This window comes from Pristis pectinata, chromosome 3 (genome assembly GCF_009764475.1).
Source record: "Pristis pectinata isolate sPriPec2 chromosome 3, sPriPec2.1.pri, whole genome shotgun sequence".
NCBI lineage: Eukaryota > Metazoa > Chordata > Chondrichthyes > Rhinopristiformes > Pristidae > Pristis > Pristis pectinata.
Genome location: NC_067407.1, coordinates 26,207,946 through 26,229,442, shown reverse-complemented (window position 1 = coordinate 26,229,442; position 21,497 = coordinate 26,207,946). Strand labels below are relative to the sequence as shown.

General features: G+C 36.5%; 1 protein-coding gene across 5 annotated transcripts in view; it reads left to right on the top strand.

The window, feature by feature from the left end:
• The window catches only part of rnf220a (ring finger protein 220a), a 386,135-nt gene that overhangs the window by 351,616 nt on the left and 13,022 nt on the right, over positions 1-21,497 (top strand). For all 5 annotated transcript variants that reach the window (XM_052011819.1, XM_052011820.1, XM_052011817.1 and 2 more), the window contains 2 exons: positions 4,375-4,483; positions 16,421-16,495. In XM_052011819.1, the coding sequence (XP_051867779.1) occupies positions 4,375-4,483; positions 16,421-16,495 (184 nt within the window). The remainder of the gene's footprint in view (positions 1-4,374; positions 4,484-16,420; positions 16,496-21,497) is intronic.

Below are 21,497 nucleotides of genomic sequence, written 5' to 3'. Positions count from 1 at the left end.
AGATTCTGAATACAAAAGACATGTTGAGATTTTTCTCCTCGAATGCTAACTGGATGACCTCTTACTTCCCCATATTAAATAGTGTCTACCAATGATTTGACCACTCAGTCTTTGTTCCTTTGTAATTTCCTACTCCTAGCCATGCAATCATCTGTCAACTTGGATGTGCAATTCTTTATTCCTTCTTTCAAGTTGTTGGACCAGAACTTGCTTTCTGTTGATCGATGTCATAAGTGCCTACTTTTGTAGATCAGCTGGTGTTGATTTGCAGGGAGGTTTTGCCTTGATCTTAATTGACAAGATACAGTGTAGCAGTAGGCCATCATGTAGTGGGGATGGAGGGAGGGGTCTACTAGTGCTCAGAATAATCCCTGAAACAGCTAAAAAAAAAAGGAGTGAAACCTTTTGACAGCTGGCCAAGCCATACCACTTGGTATGGCCAGCTGATAAAAGATCTTTGAACAGTTACAAATATTTCCGACATTTGGAAACATTCCAATCTATTTTAAAAATAAATAAAGACATTTGAAAGCACCTTTCAACAGTTCAAAAACACATTTAAGTAAATTCAAAATATTTAAAACAATGTGAATTACCAAATACTTCTCTGGAGTTGATACTTTCCCTTGCTGGGGTGTCTGGAAGTAGAGGTCACAGTCTTGGCATAAAGGCTTATCCATTCAGGATTAAGATGAGGAGAAATTTCTTCTCTGAGAAGAAATTTGGAATTTTCAACTCACAATGGCTGAGGAGGCTCAAGAAGGGGATTGATTCCTTTAATATCTAAAAATGTATCAAGGGATATGGGGTTAGCATTGGAAAGTGGCATGGATAGGATCAGCCATGATTTTGTTAAATGCGAAATCAAACATGGGAGTTTCATGGCCTGCTCTTGCTCCTATTTACAAAGTCCATTGAAATGAATGGGCATGCTGTTGCTGCACCAGGTCTAACCTGGTATAGGTTCAACGGGCAGATTCAGTTAGTGTAAGTGTCTCTAACTGTTCACACTCAAGCATTTACCACCAAGTTCTAACCCATTCATGAATATTGAGAAAAGATAAGATTCTGATTCAGATACTTGTAAACTGGGCAATACTAAAGAATAAGTGTGCTTGATATTCATCACACTGATTCTCCATCCATTTTGTATGTTTTGCCTTTCTACCAGGGAAATTATTAGGTGGATGAATCTCTTGCCTGAAAAGGATGGAAACTTCGTTTTAATATTCTGAAGTTTCAGTGATCCCACTTTGATATTTTCTTGCATCCACCGTAGAATGTAGAAAATAGTTATTTCAATAGCTTAATATTAAATTTTCCTAAAGAATCATCTAAACAATTTACAGGATATTTTTGTGTCACTTTTCACTGCAGTGACGTTACCTTCAAAAATCTTTCCTCTCCAATATTGTTGAGCCATACAGTCAGAGAAAACCAGAATGGAAACCACTGACATATTTTGCCTTTTGTGAAAAGAAAATGACATGTAAGCATGAAGTCTGGGCTAATAATTGAGAGTATTTGAATATACAGATGCCAGTATTTAAACATTGGTATCATTAAAAATAACCATGTAGTTATCTCGTGTCATTAAAGCTTAACTGGCTCACTAATTTTCTTTAAGAAGAAAACTTTACTTTTTCTGCTTCTATGCTTCTCTTGGCTAATGGCTACATGTTTGACTTCTGAAGTGGTCTAATAGCCACTCAATCGTATCAAATAGCTATCCATTGTCTCAAATGTCTCTTAAAATTTTCTCAGGACAACCATGAATGGGCAACATGTACTGGCCTTGCCAACTACTCCACAAATCCTATGTGGAAAGGTGCCAGACAAGTCAGCCTATATTTGAAGATTTCTGAACTGACCGAAATTTATCATTAAATGCAATTTCAAAGGAGCTGTTCCTGTAGAGGATGTTTGATTTTACAAGGACTTTCATGACTTGCATTTCAGATTATTTTGCAAGTAGTCATTGAAATCCCATCCAGGCTTTTAGAGCCTGTTAAGCAGACATCTCTTTTTTTTAATGCATTGTGGTTATTTTCAGTAGCTACTGAAGTCATGACCAGTACTTCAAGTTCCTGATGCAATCTAGTTCACCAGGAACTATAGTTCTATGGATTGCTGTTTCATGCTGCACAGGCTTATCTTGCAAAGAGGCAATATCATGGACGTCCGAACAGCTGCCAAGTAGATCACAAGAGGAGCGGAAGAACCAGAACCTAATGTTGATTGCCAGTGCCATTTGGCAAATTAACATGCAGAAGATCTTTTCTTAATGGTACTATGAACAACTTCATCTTTGTTTTGTCAGCCTTTTCACAAATGTGAGAACAATTATGTTCATTAAATGTTCACTCAACTCACAAATATCCCATTCGTTATAAACTTTGGCATATACACCCTAAGCACATAGCTTCAATGTAGTCATTATCTAATTTTGTGTATGTGCCTGGCTATGTTATCATCATTTAATAATAAGTAGCAGGAATACATAGCTAGTTTTGATAGATTTAAGCAATCTCTTGGGTTAGTGATGATCCTCCTTGCTGGCAGCTGAGATCCGAAATAGATCTTCTGCATTGTTCAAGTTCATTGTTGTCATAGTCATACATACAAAGGGTATAAATGCCATGAAAATTAGCTTTTTCTGGCAGCAGCACAAAACGTTACAAGATGAAGATAAGCATTACAGAATGTATGAGAATTTTTCAGAGAATGCATTTTGAACTTCAGAGGTAGCACCTTTTGTCCTGCCATTGAACCCTGAATCTGGCTGCTGCCTAGAACTTGCCACGTTATTAAAATGACATATCTCAGAGTCAGCATTCTGCCTGTTTGCTTCCTACATCTCCCTACTTTGATTAATCCTTTGTCCATGGAAATCAATGCACCTCTTTCTCCAATGCATTTTATAAACAAAGATTAAAAGCATAATTTGAGATAGTGATTTTGTTGTCAACTTGGATAATAAGTGTCCAAAGTGTTTAGTTTGCAAGATGGGTGTATTAGGTATGCATTTTTATTTGTAAAGCAGAGGTAACCAATCAAAAGGATGCTACTTTATGTTATGGTAATCTTTTACAGAAATTTATATATTACTCAGAAGGTTGTTCTGCACTTTCTTTGTGCAGTTTTGTATCTAGGGACATAAACTATTTTTGTGGGGTTCCTGAAGTGTGTGTAATGAACTCTTGAAGAGCTGTCTGAATGGAAGAGGTTGCCATTACATATTAGTTGGTTGTGTGTTTAAAAAATTATTGTGTACAAAATTGTTCATGGTTAATAGGCAAGACCTGTTATAATATTACCATGGGCAAACTGACCAGTGTTTCTTCAGCGCCAAAGAAAAAGTATTAAAATGAAAAAGGGTTGGGCTTTTTCCAGGCATGATGGTAATGTCATTGCTGTCTCTATATGAATTGAGACATTTTCTATTCAGCTGTTGGGAGTTAAATGGTTTACTCCATACCTTTGGCAGCCTCTTGTAATCACCATGCATTAAGAAGCCAAAGCAGTAGTCTTTCCAGGGGAAGCATTGTCTTCTCATGTATCCATATAATTACCTGTCCCTTTATATTAGCACTATTACAATTAACAGTAATTGTCTTGCAACTCCTAGTTAAATGTATTTCTGTGTCATGCCACTTTGTGGTTTGTTTGGCAGAAAATGAAGTAGATTTGGTTGAATGCATCTAGGCTCTTATGTGCTTTCTTTTAAAATGGTTTCCTCCGATGCATATATGTCTCTGGCTAGCACGACAGCATAATTATTCTTAATTTGATTCTCCGTTTGACATTTTCTCATTGGTATATTGCTATTTATTGACTTGATAAGTGGCAGTCTAAAGATGTGGTTGTCATTTGGCATAGTAGCATTGAAACTTGGGTGCTTTCCAGAGGTACTTTAAAACTGCAGTCTACTTTTTCAGATATGCACATGATAATCATATATCAATTTATGAAAGGAAAGTCCTTCTGTGTTAATCCTTTCAATTTCTTTTTCCTTTTTCCCCAATTCTTTATGTAGTTATCTTCCTTGCTTTTTTTAAATCATATTTGAGTTATTTCTCATTTTAGTTAATCTTGTCAAATGTATTGAAATTGTTGCTGTGTTTATTTCAAATCAATAAACAAAAGAAATCAGTACTGACATAGCTGGTTCAAATAGGGAAGTGGTGGGAAAGACACAAGCTACACATGCATTCAATGCTTTACGTAGATTTGAAAATATGTGATACTGATCTAAGTTGCTAACTTTGAATTCATATGTTTATTTGTGCATTAAATGAAGGGGCAATAAAATCTGCTATTTTCGAGCACATTTTAACTAACTTCCAATTTGATTTGTTTTTCTTGTAAATACAGGATATCAGAAGATGCAACTGTAACAACAATTGAAGCACTGAAAGCCCGCATCCGTGAATTGGAACGACAGCTGTCCCGTGGGGATAGATATAAATGTCTTATTTGTATGGTAGGCAATTTTTATTTTGTGGCTCCTTTGCAAAAGTCTTGTCTTCCATTTACAAACCTGAGGATCTAATTTTTTTGATAGAAATTTTTGAAAGTAACATTTTAAATTGAGGTCAGTAGCAATGAACATCCTTCTGCCCCTGTACTTTGGTGAATCGTTTTAACAATCCAGTCTCTAATTACTGTACAACTGCTTTGGTCTATTGAGGGCTGTGAAAATTCAGAAACTGCAAAACTGAGAGTGGGAACTTACAATAAATGAACTATTGAATGGAGGAACTCTAATACTATGAAATTTTGTCCTGATTGGTATCCTTAATTTTCTACCAGTTTTTGATTACACTGCAATTTCCCTTTTGTTCCAAATATAGAAGTTCTTTAAATGATTGACTTTTAAGTTCAACAACTTCCTTCTGATAATAGATGACACCTGGGTTTCTGAAAGAAATGGATTTAGATTTATTTCTGTTTTGATGGTCAGCTTCCAGTGCTCACATGCATGAGTGAGGCTGGTAATTTGCTTGCAGGACTTTGCTGAAATTTAGATGCCTAGCAAAATGTGAGTTGTATTTTCAATTTTGCGGGTGAGCTTTAGTAATTGCTAGTTCAAAAAAATAAATTGCATGTGAGCTATGATACTTGCTGTCATGGCACCAGTAATCCATTACCACATCAAGGTGATTTCATCAGTTGAAACCTGCTGTTTCTATAGATGAATGGTGAGAAATACTGTATTTTACATGTGGATTTGGCATGATTTGATTTTTCTGCAAATATGTAACTTCTCAAAGTTCCTGGTCTTTCTGTTTTCTGTCTCTGTTCCAGTGCTAATTGTTTTCTACTGTGCTGTGCAGCTTGTCTTGCTCAGTTGCATAGTACCAAACTGAGTGCAGCATTCCATTTCCATCTTGACATATCTATTGAAGTGAATCACCAACAAATGAGCAGTACTTCCATTATATTGAACTTACACTTCCCTGTAGACCTTATGTTTGCCCATGACTTGCCTTCAGTCCAACAGGTTGGGCCAAGGCCAAACTCTGCACCATCGTTGGCACAAGGGGAAGACCACGTGACCAAGCACTACCTGCTTTGATGATATGTAATGCTTGGTCCTTCCAGGTGATTGCTGGGTACATCCTTTGAGATGTTTCTGTTGTTTCCTGTTTTGGTGACACGGGGAGTGGCTTTGTAACCAGCTCGAGTCCAAATAAGGACATCAGTAGAACAACATTACTAAGGGTTTCCATATCAGTCACCTGAGAGGGAATATATTTTTTAAAAAATTAACCTACATTACCTTCTTTAGAGTCTTAAAATACATTGGTATCTAACATCCCTCACTAAATGCTATTGTATTCCTTCCCAAATATTTGCTATATTTTCTGCTATTAATGCTATATTCCTTCTCAAATAGCTGCCAGCCCCCTCCCCCACGAGGTTCCTTAGAGCTCCATGTCCCCCCCCCCCCCCCCAGAACTATCACCCCATCTCAGACCCCACACTTTGGAATTCCTCCAGCATGGAAGGTGGACCATTCATCAGTCTTCATTGCATTTCAGTGATCTGGCTAACTTCCACTGGGGAACTGGTGTAACTATCGGCAGTTCTGCAGCTTCAAAAGATCCAGCAATCAGTGTGCTTCACACTCTAATATGCAGTAATTAGGATTCTAAACCATCTGGCACGCTTGGATCTGGGATTTGAGGGAACACAAAAACAGTGGCAGTTCTTTTCAATCAGTCAGATAGTTTAACCAATCAAGCCTCACAGATTCTGAACCAAGAAGTTTAACTTAAATTTAACTTAAAGTTTAACTTAACTTAAATTCAGTCTTAAGCAACATACAATAAATAAAATAAAGCTTGGGGCTAAGCAATTGATTTAAGATGGAAAGACAGTAGAAAAAATACTTTTAAAAATTGGCAATATTAACATTAAAGTTTGAAGGAATTAGACTTTACACTCGCAAAACTAAATTTTCAGTACTAGAGCAGCTATTTGGCAGCAATTATGACCCACCATGCCATTGAACTCTTAAAATTATAAGCCCTATCTCTTTTCTTTTATCTATGTCTCATGAGTAAGTAGCCTAATTTCACACAGTTATGTGAATGGTAAGTCTGCCTCTGATCTTTCAGGATATTGATGTTTGTGGAGGAGATGGAGAAATTGTACAGCAACTTCCTGGTTTCCTTGTTAAACCAAGTTGTTGTTAAGGCTACAAAATGCAGACCTTTGCTAACTCTATATTCATTCATTCATTTGACACTGACATTTGTGGTATTCATATGGAAAAACAGCTGCAGGCCATCCCCAGGTAATGAACGAGTTCTGTTTTTACAGACGTCCATAAGTCGATTTTGTCCATAAGTCAGAAAATACACAGAAATCACTCAATATGGTAACCATACCTCTAGAATATTGAAATGAATGGCAGCAAAAACTATCTGACTGATTGAAAAGAACTGCCACTGTTTTTGTGTTCCCTCAAAAAAGACAAGAAAGAACAATTACTAAAATTGGAGAGAGAGAGAGAGAGGAAACTAGTTCTGCTATTTGTAGGAATGAATGTTTGTAACAACGTCAGACTTTTGGATTTAATAATATGGGAGCATGTTTGTATTATTCACGTGTTGTTCGTAAGCTGGGCATTCATAACTCAGGAACAGTCTATAGTGTTATTTAAGAAAATTATGCCTTAACCTTACAGTAGGTGATCAAGTTTGATACCTATGGTTTGCTGAGCTGGAAAAAGTCTTTTTGCTATACTTTGACTGCAGCTACGAGTCTCTGTTCAATAACTAAGATTTATTCTCGCCCATCTTCACTGCCTGGAAGTGGAGTTTTACACCTGTTTGATTCCACTGACAAAATGAGCTGCTTTAAAAAAAAATTAAATGTATTTGCTTGTGGTAAACATTTAAATTATTTGTAGGGAAGTTAAATGACCAGAAGGTCTAGCAAAATGCCCCTCAGTCATTTTTTTTGATACATTAAAATTACATTCGAGATGGGAGGTGTGATAATACTCTCTCTGTCTTCTCATCAGTGTCATGATGAGACTTGACAATGGACTTGCATGATTATTTACCAGAGTGTACAGCATTCTGCCTTGCACCATTGCAAATGCATCACTGTAATACATCCTTAATTTGTTTCTCCTGTTATCAGTAGATATCATCGTTAGTAGTATAATGAATACTCAAAGAATTTTCCATAGAAGGAGATAACAAGTGATTCAAGTCTTTAGGAATATTTTCATTTACCAGAAGGAGATTATCATTTTGTGCTCACCCTAGTACTTGAGTTATCAGAGTTTTAGTGCCTTTAAAGTGGTAAAAACCTCTAGTAATTGCACTACTTTTGGCAAGCTGGGGCAGTGCAAGAGCCTAGACTTGGACAAAGTGATAGTTCTTGAAGGATAGCCAGGGAGTGGTGAGGCCTAAGAATGAATTTTGTGATTGGGAAAACTTTAAGAATAAAGCTAAGAAGTTTAAAATGTCGACAAGTCAGTGTAGGTGATGGGCATAGGTGGATGCAAGTGATCACATGGCTGTAGTTGAAAGAAGTTATGATTCCAACTAGTTTTCTAAAAAGCAGATTCATCTGAACGTTGTCTCTTAATTGTATAATCTTGATTAACACAAATTGTGTCTTGTATTTGCTCTAATTACAAGAGTGTTTATACCATCCTCTTTGAGACCTTTAGGGTAAGGTTTTAAAAAGTGCTATATAAATTCACTGCCTTTCCTTATTCACACTTTAATTACTTAACTTACCTTGGATATTTCATGAAATTATGCTCATAAGATTTAAAAGACTCCCAGAACACATTTTAAATCAGTTTTGATATGGCAGTGAATTTGTACTCCTTGACATATTTAAACACAGGTGTGAAACTCTCCTTTGTAGAGGGTTGCAGTTGGTTGGGAGGGGTGGGGCAATGCAGGGAATTAGATGAAGTTCTCATTGCTGTTATATGGGGTTAGGAACTAAACTCAGACTGGGAACTAGGTTTGTTGCATTGTTATTGCTGCAAGATGAAAATGAGTCACATTGGTGTCAAAATGATGCAAATACATGCTGAGAGCCATTGTAAACTGGGCTTTTTACTCTGGAAAAGAGACTAGGACTTGCTTGAAAACATTTTCAACATAAAGTTGTCACTGATACACTCAATGGGAAATCCTGAAGAAAGTTCTTTACTTGAAGAATGATCAGGATGTGGAACTCACTTCCTCCCTGGATTAGTTGAGATGGGTAGAATAAATGCATTTAATTGTATGTTGGCAAATCTCTGAAGTGAAAAAAAGAATGGAATGAAATAAGTCTGTTACATGAAACCAGCCTAACCACTTGTTAGTTAAGAGTAGAAGGGACTCTGGTTATGTGCATAGATTGATGTTAATTTTCTTGGAACAGGAGAGGTTAGAAGAGGTAGAGCTGTTTAGAACCATGAATGAGATAGATGAAAACAGTTTCCATTGGTGGAGGGATCAAGAGTTGGGTTGTAGCAGGTGGTGACATAAAGTGTAGCTGATTGGCAAAGTGATGTGAGGGAGATCTTGTTTTTATGCAGTGAGTGGTTCGGATCTGAAATGCACTGCCAGAGTATTAGTGGAGTTGATTCAACTGCATTCAAGAAGGAGCTGCATGAATACCTGAAAGAGAGAAAAAATTTGCAGGACTGTGCGTAGAGGGCTTGAGTTGAGAGTAGGACTCGTTGGATTGCTTTTATATGGAGTTGGTACAGACTCGTTGGGCAAATGGCCTTCTTCTGCACCAAGGACTTTGAATATTGTGGTTTCTTTTAATTACCAAGATACAAGGACCAAAATGTAAGGAGAGGCTTCAAAATTTTGACTCTAGATCCTTGAATGGAGGTAAATGGCAGGAGTCCATATAGAAGTGTACAAAGAACAAAGAGAAGTAGGAAAGTAAAATCTCATTATGAATTAAATCTCAATTACTGGGCAAGGCGACACAGGCATAAACTGGTAATAGGAAAATTCAAGACTGATGTCTGGACATGCTTCATCATTAAAAGTAGTATCAATAATGGGAATAGGCTTCTACACAGAGTAATGGAGGCAAAATCTTGTTATCCAGGAGATTGATACTATAATGAAAGAGACCATATATTTCTAAGACTGGAAATCTACCTTAGCACTATATAGCTTTATGATCTTTGTTAGAGATATTGTTTTAATAATGTCTGGTACAATTAATTCACTATTAATTCTGAATGCTTAAATGCAGGTGAGGTAGACTGAAAGGTCACTGAATTCACAGCATTCTCATAATTATGAAGTACAGAATGTTAGTGAATACTTTCCCAAAGTGTCTTGAAACCCACTAGGATCACTTGGCATCAAGGTCAAGTTTACAAATAACAAAACAACATGCACTTTATGGTAACAGTGAAGCCTTTGGGAACTAGTAATCACAACATGATTAGATTTTGGTTTCTTTGGCAGCAGGCAGCAGGAAATGTCAGGACTGTTTCTAAACATATTTCAAAGGGAAGAAAAATGTCTGAGGAGAAGCTAAACTGGGTTATTTTGCTAAAATATAGTTAGAAGCAAAGCAGTTTTAAACCTAGAATGTTTGACCACAAAAGATAACATTAACAAAAGCAAAACAGATATAAACTAAATAGATAGGCAACAAAAATGGGGGAAAAAACCAAAAATGTCCCAAAGTGGTTTACAGAAACAAAATGAAGAATAAGAAAAGAATGACCCTAATCAAAGGCAAGTGACAGTCACCAAGATTTGTTATCCTTTCTTGTCCTTTTCAGTTTTGTTGCAGTATTTAATATGAAATGATCACATCATCCTCCTCTAACAGCTCTTCTCTGTTGTCTAGTTGAAGATGAATGCCTCGCTTGATTCTACTTATGTCTGAATGATTGCATTTCTTCTTACTCCTACAGTGTTCTCTGGGATATCCATTAAGCATCTTGGCAAAATTATTTAACAATATGGCCTCTAAAATCAAAGACAATGTGGGATTTCATCTGGATTTACTTATTAACAGAAAGCATGCAATCCTTGTGAAATGAATGATGACAGAATTTGGGATAGTGTGGCATGATGTCCTACAGATAGTTGCAGCCATATTAATCAGATACTTATGATGCACTTTAATAATCAAAACTAAATGTAGGTTTCACCATTACACAAAAATTTGGAATATGGGAACAGGAGCGTCACATTTCTTCCCTGGAGCCTTTTCTACTGTCCATTGTAAGAATGGCAGACAAGTGCCTAACTCCACATGCTCACCTTGCCCCGGTTGCCAAATGCCTTAGGGTAATGAAGGTCAGTCAGTCTTTGCTTTGGTATTAATAGTTGACCTATCTTAATTTTCCAGTTGACAAATAAGAGGTCCATCTTGTTACCACTCTTTTCATTTAGAAGTATTTTAACGAAGGTCTTGGCTCCAAATTTTAGACCATCACAAGTAATCATTAGTTCTCTCAATCAATGTAAATAGTTTCTCTTGTAATATTTTGAAAACAGTCAATTTGCCCCTTAGTTTCTAAATTCCAGCAAATGCAACCCTCATTAGACAAATTTGGGGTCATGGTATTATTCTGGTAAATCTAGGCTGCATTCCCTCCCTAATTACATATCCATCTAAAAATGTGATGCCAAGAAATGTCAGGTCTGGTCTAACAAGGGCTTTGTAAGACTCATAAGAGATCAATCGTACTGCTTTATATCAAAAATGTTTTTACTGTGATTTAAATAACCTCTGCAATTGTGAAAAAGATTACAGAAAAAAACCTATTTTGTGTTGATTCTAGGAATAAGCATGATTAGTATATAATGAATGGGATTGAATCGACAGAGGAACAACTAACTTGATCTGTTTCGATGTTGACACTGGTGAACCACTTAGAGCACTAAAGTGCAAATCATTGGGAACTTGTGTAAGAGATTAACATTACTATTGGTTAACCATAAATGGGAGTATTATATTCAGTCCTGGTTGCCACAACACATATACATACACAAGTACTTGAAGAGAGATCAAAAAAAGAGCCACAAAATGTGATCAGAGAACCTTGAATATTGTTTAAAAGCAATCCTGGAAGTGCGCATCAAAAGATATACATATTCCAAACACTGTTTAATTATTATAAAGAAATATTGGTGATACACCCAAAAATGACAAAAGTTTTGACAATGTAGTAATCACTGTACTATAGGCAAACACTGGAAGCTCAAAAGGAGGCTGGACCCAAAATAGGCTTTTAATAATAATAAACTGGAGACCTGAACAATTTCACAACACTTGTGAAATTGCAGGTCAATCAGCGAAACCGTTATTCTTTTATTTTAAATCAGTTATTCTTTTATTTTAAATCTAACAATCACAACAAAAGAAATTTTCCAGAATGCAGTCGTGAATAACAGGCACAATACTGTGATCTGCAAGCAGCAACCATTCATCTGGCAAGGTTCTGCCATTGTAATGTGCACATCCAGCGGTCTTCTGGTGGTTGGTCATTTCCTCCTATTCCACTGAATAAAAGAACACTTAAATACTGATTACAATGTCAAATTATAGAAAAGCAAATATTGTTTAAGTTGTGGCCTATTCATTAAATTTTATTTTCCACTGAGTTTCAATGAAAATGGGGACTGGGAAACAATACAATGTTTTGACGCACATCCCAGTATATTAATCCATTAAGAATAACTTGACTTTAGTGCCCAGTATACACACAGGTTTGACTTTTTTTATTAGTGAAAACACAGGTTAATTCTGTGTCTCACCTAAATTCACCAAAGGTTTTAGAAATGTTGCCATTTGCTGTCTACTCAATTAAACCATTGTGCTGTAATGGCATTTAAGAAACTTTAAATCACAATTGTGCAGCTTCATGAGTGATTGAACTGATTAGAAATATTTCCTTCTGATGCTGAATGCCTTTGAATGAGTGTACAGATGCAGATTACAGTTCATATACAAGATTAACTTTCATTTTTAAAAAAAAATTTGGTACAGTGAGACTAAGAGTACACATCGGTAGAGCAAAGGGCTTTTACAAAGTCTCTGAAGTTAATTTGTTCAGCTAACTAAAGTTTTAAAAAATCACCATATTCTCCATTATGAAGTATTTTTTCATTCTGATATTAGAAAAGGATTTTGTGAATTATTTCATTGTTTCTCAACATCTGTTGGGATTCAGTACATTCATTTAGAGGGGCAACTGTTACATTGGGCTTACTCTAACTTTCATAGAGTCATAGAATTGTACAGCATAGGAACAGGCCCTTCGGCCCACCACACCTATGTCATCCATCATGCCTGTCCATGCCTGCATTAATTCCATATCTCTCTATGCTTTGCTCATTCAGGTACCTGCCCAGATGCCTCTTAGATGTTGTTACTATCCCTGCCTCTGCCATCTCCTCTGGTAGCTCATTTCAGTTACCACTACTGTGTGTGTGAAAAATATATCCCTCAAATCCCCTATAAACCTCTTCTCTCTCACCTTAAACCTATGCCCTCTAAGCTTTAGACACCTCTAACATGTGAAAATACAAATTTACAGGAAAATGTTTGATCCGTCTTGTTATAGTTATGTAGATAAAATAATGCTCTGTATTCCATGGACACTTTGATATCAATTGAAGAGTCAGCTTGTATAAAACTATTTTCAATTGGTATTTTAGCTCCACCTTGTGGTAGACAACCAATGCATGTTGTGATTATTGAAGAGAAATCTCATTAAGTTGAAAGACTTTAGCCTTTATCTTCAATATCATGGGGAAAAAAGTCAGTATCATTTTGCTGTTCTTGAATATTTGTGGCATGGACATTGAAACTAAAACTACAATCCCTTTTTAAAATGTCTTGATACTTGTGCATATTTCAAAGCCATTCTGGATAATATGTCAAAGTGATGATGATTGTAGCAATTGTAGAGAGGGCTACACAGATCATAATCCTTTAAAAAATATTCTAGGTGTTTTTTTTCTTTGTTTCCTCCTGAAGATGTTGAATTGTTGCTGCAGTGGTTATATTTCAAAGCCATCCAAACATGCCATTCATGTGTGATCAAAGACCCGTTTGATTTTTGGGATGCTCTCATTCAGTCGTCCACTCGTCAGGAGCCACACATGAATGGCCTCAGTAGGGATTGCTTGGGAACTCTTGTGTTAGAAAGACTTTTGTTGTTGCTCTGCAGCTAACTTTACAGAAATTGCAAATAAAACTTAGATCCAGCTGATCCATATGGCTCATCCACTTTCTCAGCCATCACAATGATTATAGCTTCTGACTTGTGATGCTTTTGCTACTAGTAGAGAATAAATATAACTACTAACCAATAAAATTGCATATATATATATATATATATATATATATATATATTTGTGTGTATATATATATGTGTATATATATATATATATATATGAGAGAAAACATTGAATGACTTTTCTTCAAGAGCTGCTTAAGGAATTGCCTAGCAAATTGATAGAAGGAAAGGCTTTGATTGTGCTGGGTTTTACATGTAGTGCTGCATGGAACTGCTGGCATTTCTCAACAAAAGTGTCAGTATATTTCAGATCTCCTGTACAAATTCTGAACTTAGTAGTAAAGTGCAGTTGGCCATTTCCCAAGAATGGATCAGAAGCTTGCTGATCTGCTTTTGAATCTGGCACAGCATGAGACCTTGTGCAGGATCTGAAAGCCCATTCATTTGAATGCAAATTGCAATAAAGAATAAGAAAGGTTATATTTTTAAAAGTATTTGCATTGTGTTTAAGATTTTTAATTATTTTTAAATGCTTTAATTGTTTAATTTATTAGCTATGTATTTTTAACAGTTTTTTGTTTGAATATCAGAGGATTTCAGCCAGTAAAGGTCGCTCTTTATAGGGAGGTTTGTTCTGGCCTACCCCTTACCGTGTTGTTCAGGTCCTACCACTGCTTGCCTCTGGGACTATGTACACAATGAGGTCCCCTTCCACATCTGGGGAAAGGCAGTTTAAGGGAATGTGGAAGGCAGGAGCACAAGCACCAAAGGATATAGGGATGGTGCTGGAAAATGTTGCTGAGGTAGAAGGTTTGCCATGATCTTGATGCATGGTGGGGCAAACTCAAAAGGCCAGATGACCTACCCCTTTCTCCTATTTCTTGTGTTCTTAAGACCCACTTGGGAATATCTGGGCAGAACGAACTTCTTTCTTTTTAAATACTCAGTGCTGCTTGTTATGTAGATGATCAAGCTTTTTCAACCTTTGGGATTCATAGTTTATGTATTGTGCCACACATTTCGATAGTAACTTATGAATCAGATCTCGATAAGTCTACAAAATGATTTCCTTTGCCAAGTATTCATAAAAATCGTCACTGCTGCATAAATACAAATGGAAATGCTGGAAATACTCAGCTAGTCAGGCAGAAAGTGAAACTGTTAACTTTTCAGGTCAATCTGAAATTGCAGTGTCCCCATAACAAATGCAGTATCACAATGATTGAATGAAAATGCAGTATCCCCATAACAAATGTGGAAGGCCTGACTACCCACCCATTGGCATCGAGAGTCCAGCAGCATGCTCTCAACCACAACAGAGCTTTGGATGGCACAGTAAGAAGGCCCTGCTCCCAAAACATCCACAACAAACCTTTACATCCAGTGAAGTTGGAGGCTGGGATTTGCTGGCTATAAAAGCTGTAATTGATTTTTAGAAATTTCTAAGTGTCTTTGGCATTCAGAGACATTTAAAAACTAATAAAATGGAAGTAAATAATTAAAAATTATTGATTTTTTTTAAATGAATGCACCATAAAATATTTATGTGAAGTGAAATGATTTTGAAAAGCTAACTTGTCTTTCCTTTTGTTTCTTATCTTTTGCTGGACAATTCCAACTGAAGTCAGTTGGTCTCAGACCAGGCAGGATCTGAGATGCAATTTTCTTCTTCCCCAAATCGTGTGTTGTCTAGCAAACTTGTCAGTAAAGCCCTGCATTTGACATCACATGCACGAAAGACTGGAATTTACCACATTTTAAAAGCAATACCAGATTTTCCAATCAGTACATCCAGCAACAGTTAGCAAAGTCAAGTCAATTTTTATTGCATGTTTAACATTTATTGTGGAAACAACTCACTAGTTTAGAGGCTACACTTTCCTTAGACTTCAGTTTTACACTTTAACATCAGATTCTTAGTTCACAGAAAAATGCCATTTCCACAGTGCAGAAGATTGTAGGCTGGAGGAAGTGACGACCAGGACATTATCCTCATTGCTGACATTTTTAAATCATGGTGATGAAACTCCAGCAATTTGTTCAATGTTCTGATACTAACAATATAATTAGATGAAGTGGATGGACCAGAACAAGCCCCACCCACAACATTTTTTAAAATTGTTTAATGAGAATGAGAAACATGGTTAAAGTATACACAAAAGGTTGTTGAAGGTACAGAATATTTTGCCAGAGACAATTGATAGGTCAAAGACCATTGTCACTTTTGAAGATAAATATTTGAAGCAGAGAACAATGCAAGACAATGGTTTGAGAGTAAATTACTGGGATTCAACTTGGATTGCTCAAGTAAGCAACCAGTCAGAAACAGTGGGCCAAATGATGCTCTCCCATTTTGTAAGCTATAATTTTATATTTTTCAGCAGTAAAGATAGAAATGACGGTTATTGAATTGCAGTTAACGTAGCACTTTATGAATGGCTGTTATTGTTTCACAGGCTTTTCTCATCCCTTGTAATAAATATTTATTACAGTAAAATTCCTTGCTGAGCTTGTTTGTTGAGCATAAAATGTAATGGCACCCCAAACTCATAAAGAGTTTGTAACTTTAAGTAAGATGACATCTGAGCTGTATATAGTTTCTCTCATTTTGTCCTTACAGCATTCTTCAAAATTAGTAAGTTTATATTTTATTTTATTCAGGATTCTTACTCGATGCCCCTCACATCAATCCAGTGTTGGCACGTTCATTGTGAGGAATGCTGGCTCAGAACATTGGTAAGAATCTCCTTTCATTTCTTCAAGTTCTTTCTTCCCTTTCTGTCATTCTGCCCTTGTGCCTTCAGGGAAGAGTGTTATAATCTGTTCAAACATTGGACTACAGAAGGAAGCAATTAATAAGAAAATGCTCATCTGTTTCGCAGCCAGCATTTTCCAATACACAATTTATTATATAAACACTTTCACGACGTCCTTTAAAATTTGCTTGCTGTGGCGGCTTGTTACTAATGTTACCATTAAACCATACCCTGAAGACAGCAATAAAGTTGGAATGCTGGGCCCTTGCATCTTTAATCAAAGTGAATGCATGTAATCTTGTTACTGCTGTCTTTTTTTATGAAACTGGGCAGTGCATGGCAACTGTGTTTGTATGTGTGTGACTATGTAATACTCATTGATTATTCTCATTAACCTGGTTCTATTTAAACTAAATCTTCTAATAATAAGGAAAAGAAGGGGGAATTTTAATGATTATGCTGTGTAGATCATATATAAAACAAATGAAACAACCAATACTTTAACCACGATTAGTGCTGTAAAATGTGGAAGGAAGGGGCCTTTTCACAGTTTTAAAGAGTGTTTGAAGTATTTAAAAAAAACCTAATGAACTAAAAGGCATACGTTTATTGCTGAGCCTAACACACTAGGGTTGAGGTAAGTTCATTACAACAATTAAGATGCTCCTTTAGACTTCGATTAAATGTTTCTTAACATATAATTATTTTTAATAGCTTGATGTTTCTTTGTTCATCCTATTCCCTCCAAGATTGGAGAGATGGGGTGGGATGAGCTAGTTGGGCAATAAGTGATGCTGTTACATTAAATTGCCCCAATTGCAATTTGTTAGATTTGATTAGTGTTACATTGATCAATGTTCATATTTAATGTGCCTCCACTTCTCACCATTAGCTTAGAAGCTAAAAGATTTAGTTTACACTATGCCTTGTGTTTAGTGGATAACGCCTCACTGGAATCTTCTGGTCATCGGCAGATAGTGATTGTCAGTATAAGAGTCAGGAAATCATTCTTTGGACTTGGGGTACAATGAATGGACTGCTAGGTTTCATGTTAAAGTAACATGTGTTCAGTATTGGATGTTCTTTATATTAATTCCAACAGTTTTGCCTCCCGTTACAGGCTGTCTGACAGCAGAGATACCAACCGATAGGGACAATGTGACACTACAGCTGTTCCATACAGGGCAATGTTGTGGAAACAAATTGATTTGGTATTGTGTACATATGACAAAAATGAAGCATTTTCATCTTATTATTTTCCACTGTTGTCCACAGTGGACCTTGGGAACTTAAATTATGGTTAATCAAATATTCACATCTTAGAGTGAAATGGGAACATATTTCCACATAGAAGTTATTGTGCATGGGTGTGATTGTTGCCATTGTATGTTAATGGAACCCAGACAAGCTTTCTCCAAAGTGTTGTTGATTGAATTTTGGAGTAATAATTTGTCTTTGTTTTGAAGAATAATGCTGGATCAAAAACAGTTGTACAGCAGGTTTTAGAAAAATATCTTAGCACGTTTCATGAAGATGTAATTATTCAGGAATGGACATTGAACCAAAAAAATGGAGATATCAGGAGGGATGTCCAAAATCTTGGTCAGAATAGGGGGGTTTTAACCATTTGCATAGATGGAGCATAGATGGCTGAAGACTTGGCCACCAATGGTGAGATGAAGAGAGGGAATTTAGGTGGAAGTGCTAAAGATTAGAGGAATTGAGGGTTGCATAGGTTTTGGATTAGATTACAAACAATGCGAGTGACAAAGCCATGAAGGAATTTAAAAATCAGGATGAGATATAGACTGGGAGCCAATGTGCAGACAGATACAATGGGTGGACCAGTATGGTGGATGTTAAGATATGGCATCAGAATATTGAATGAGCAGGAGGTAGAGTGATTTGGAAGGAAATGGTAGCAGAACCTGCCTTGAAAGGTGAAAATTTAGCCAATAGAGAACCTGACTCTTCTAGCAGACCTTCATCACATATGTAGCAAATTCTCATTTTCAAAGTTTAATGTATGTTGATTGCTTAGGGGGAAGCCTCTTTATTATTCTGATATATTGTGGAAAGTAATTATGTTTGTAAATTATGATAAATTCACTCTTTTGCAGTGAATGCAGCATTCATTTATCTGGTCATGTTAAATAAAACATCAGTTGGTTTGTAGCCTCAATCTCGGCCTAGCAGACTAAAAGTTCAATCTTTTTCTGTCCCTTTTTGAGTGTTTATAATCAATCTAACATAGACAAAGAGAATCATGTAGTGACATGTGAAACAAGCTAGTTCACAGTGGCAGTACTCTTTGTTCAACTTTTAGATCTTGCTATCACTTACTAAAGTATTGCACACTTTTGTTCTTCGAGGCCAGGTGCCATGAGTAGCCATTGTTCAGTGTTTCAGTCTTAGCTACTATGGTGTAAGTTTAGAGCAACTGAAACAATGGAGAATTTGGGCAATGTTTGAGTTGTGAGTGAGATGGAGGATAGCAGGATTTACTTCAAAGCTAAAAGAATTAACTCTAGATGTATAACCAAAATAATGATGTGCATTTACTTAGTAGATCTGTGGATTTTAATCCACTTTGAAATCTGAAAATAATCTGTGATTCCACCAGAAATATCCACCATTTTCTTTATTGTGGGCTAAATACGATTACCTTTTAAAAATATTTTGGATGATGATCCCTCCTATAAAATTTTAAATTATGTTTCTAGACAGATTGATGGAGAGACGTTACAAAAATTGTTTTTCTCATTTTCAGCTTCCTTATAAAATGAATTCACTGAAAATGCAAATGAATATCAGTATGTATTGCAAAATTAAGTCTTTGAACAGTATACAAATGCATGTAAGGAGCACTAGTGAACAGATCGACAAAAAAACAATTCCTCAAAGCATTTTCACGTTGTTGGTCCTTAATGCTGTGAAAGGGGTGACCTACTCATCGAAGAACTATATGTAATATTGATATTGACTTTTATTCAATACCTTAATGCATGACTGAAGACTGAACAACAAACAGCGTCTGCCTCGTGATGCCTTAACAGCAAATGTTAATTTAAGACAATTAAATTCCAATAATTCTAACTGGTTTTCAATCAAAAACAGAAAATGCTAGAACTACTCAGCAAGTCAGGCAGTATGTGCAGCAGGAGACACAGTTAAGTTTGCAGGTCCTAGACTCTTCGTCAGACTTCAGCATTTTCAATTTACCCGAAGGCCACAACGTAGAACAGTACAGCACAGGAACTGGCCCTTCGGCCCATGATATCTGAGCCAACTATGATGCCAATTTAAACTGCGCAAACCTCAATAATTTAACAAAAAGGCTGATGTGTAGGCGTGGTTATTAAATGTATTGAGCCAACTTATGCTGGTACTCCCTGGATCACCAGGAGCGGGAAAGATCTGTTAACTCAAGGGATGGAAGAGTTCACTGGAGCACTGAGATCTCTGAAGAATTTAGTGTTCTAGTGAGGGACTGGCAGCATCAACATCCATTGAACAAAGAAGTTGGCGAATCAGTGGAGGCTTGTCCCTCTGAATTTCTAACGTTCTGGTATAAAGCACAGTTAAGTCCCACAGCAAGCCGGATGATGTGTTAGAAGCAGGCCTTGCCAACATATCCCCGATGAATTAAGTATCATTTGGTGTTGCTGCTAACTTTGTTCACTTTCTGATCCTGGAGGATCTGGAAGTTAAACAGAAACTTTTTCACTCAAATACTTTAGTAAGTATGGTTTGAAAACTTTTCAGTGATTATATTTTAATTTGCTAAGCAATTGACTACCCCAATATAACTAGAAAATAAGTGACCATATTTGATTTACAGTAATTTAAAATCAGATTACTGTCTGATACTTGGACAAAATAATTTAAAATGCTGTTGTTTTTTGGTGGATGAAACCATTTTCAGTTGTATTATTAACAGCACATCAGACCATAAAAAAAATGTGCATTTACAGCATCCTGCTGATAAGTCATTTCTAGGTTGTGGAACTTCAGTAGTAACACACTCTCTCTCTTTAACTCTCTCTTGCTCTCTTTCTCTCATTCACTATCTCTCTCTCTCTCTCTCTCTCTCTCTCACTCACTCTCTCTCACTCACTCACTCTCACTCACTCACTCACTCACTCACTCACTCATCCAGATTCAATTATGATAGATAATAAGGCCTGTACATTCCTGTTTTTAAAGTTATGTAAGCAGCAGTTATTTCAAGGTTCAGCTTTGAAGAAAGTCTGTTTTTATTGTGGTGAAAAACATGAAGGAGGCAGCCAGAATTGCAACAGTCATCTTGAAGTTCCATATATCAAAGTCAAGTGCCATGATACAAACTTGCTAATCAGTAACTGCTTTATCCGTACTCTTAGTGTAAGAAGCATTCCTGCCATGAGATTTATTTAACGTCATCATATTTGTTTACTGGCAGTGCTAGCTGTAAGCTTGCTTTCCTCCCTGAAGCTATGTGCCTTACTTTTCCAAAATATTTCACACCTTGATTCTGGATTTTGTGTGTAGCCAAGAGGAACTCCTTTTGTTATAAACCGTGAACTGGAACTATTTGGATTTAGCATGTAAGAATATAAGGAATAGGAGGAAGAGCACGTGGCCCCTATGATCATGGCTGATCCTTGACCACAATTCCATATTCCTATCTGATTTATTGATTCTCTTTGTGTCCCCTGGTCTTGAATATGCTGAAAAATTGAAAATCCAGGGGACTCTGGGGTAGAGAATTCCAGAGGTTCATAACTCTCTCCATGGAAAGAAATTTCACTTCATCCTAAATATACAGTCCCCCATCCTATGGCTGTGTCCTGTTGTTTTCATCTCTCCAAGCAGGAAAAATAGCCTCTCAGTAGCTATTGTATCAATCTCTTTCATAGCCCTGTTTCAACTAGATTGCCTTATGGTAGCCACTCATCAATAGCATCAGCTTCAGTGTCACCAAAAATTCTGCTCTCTTTCAC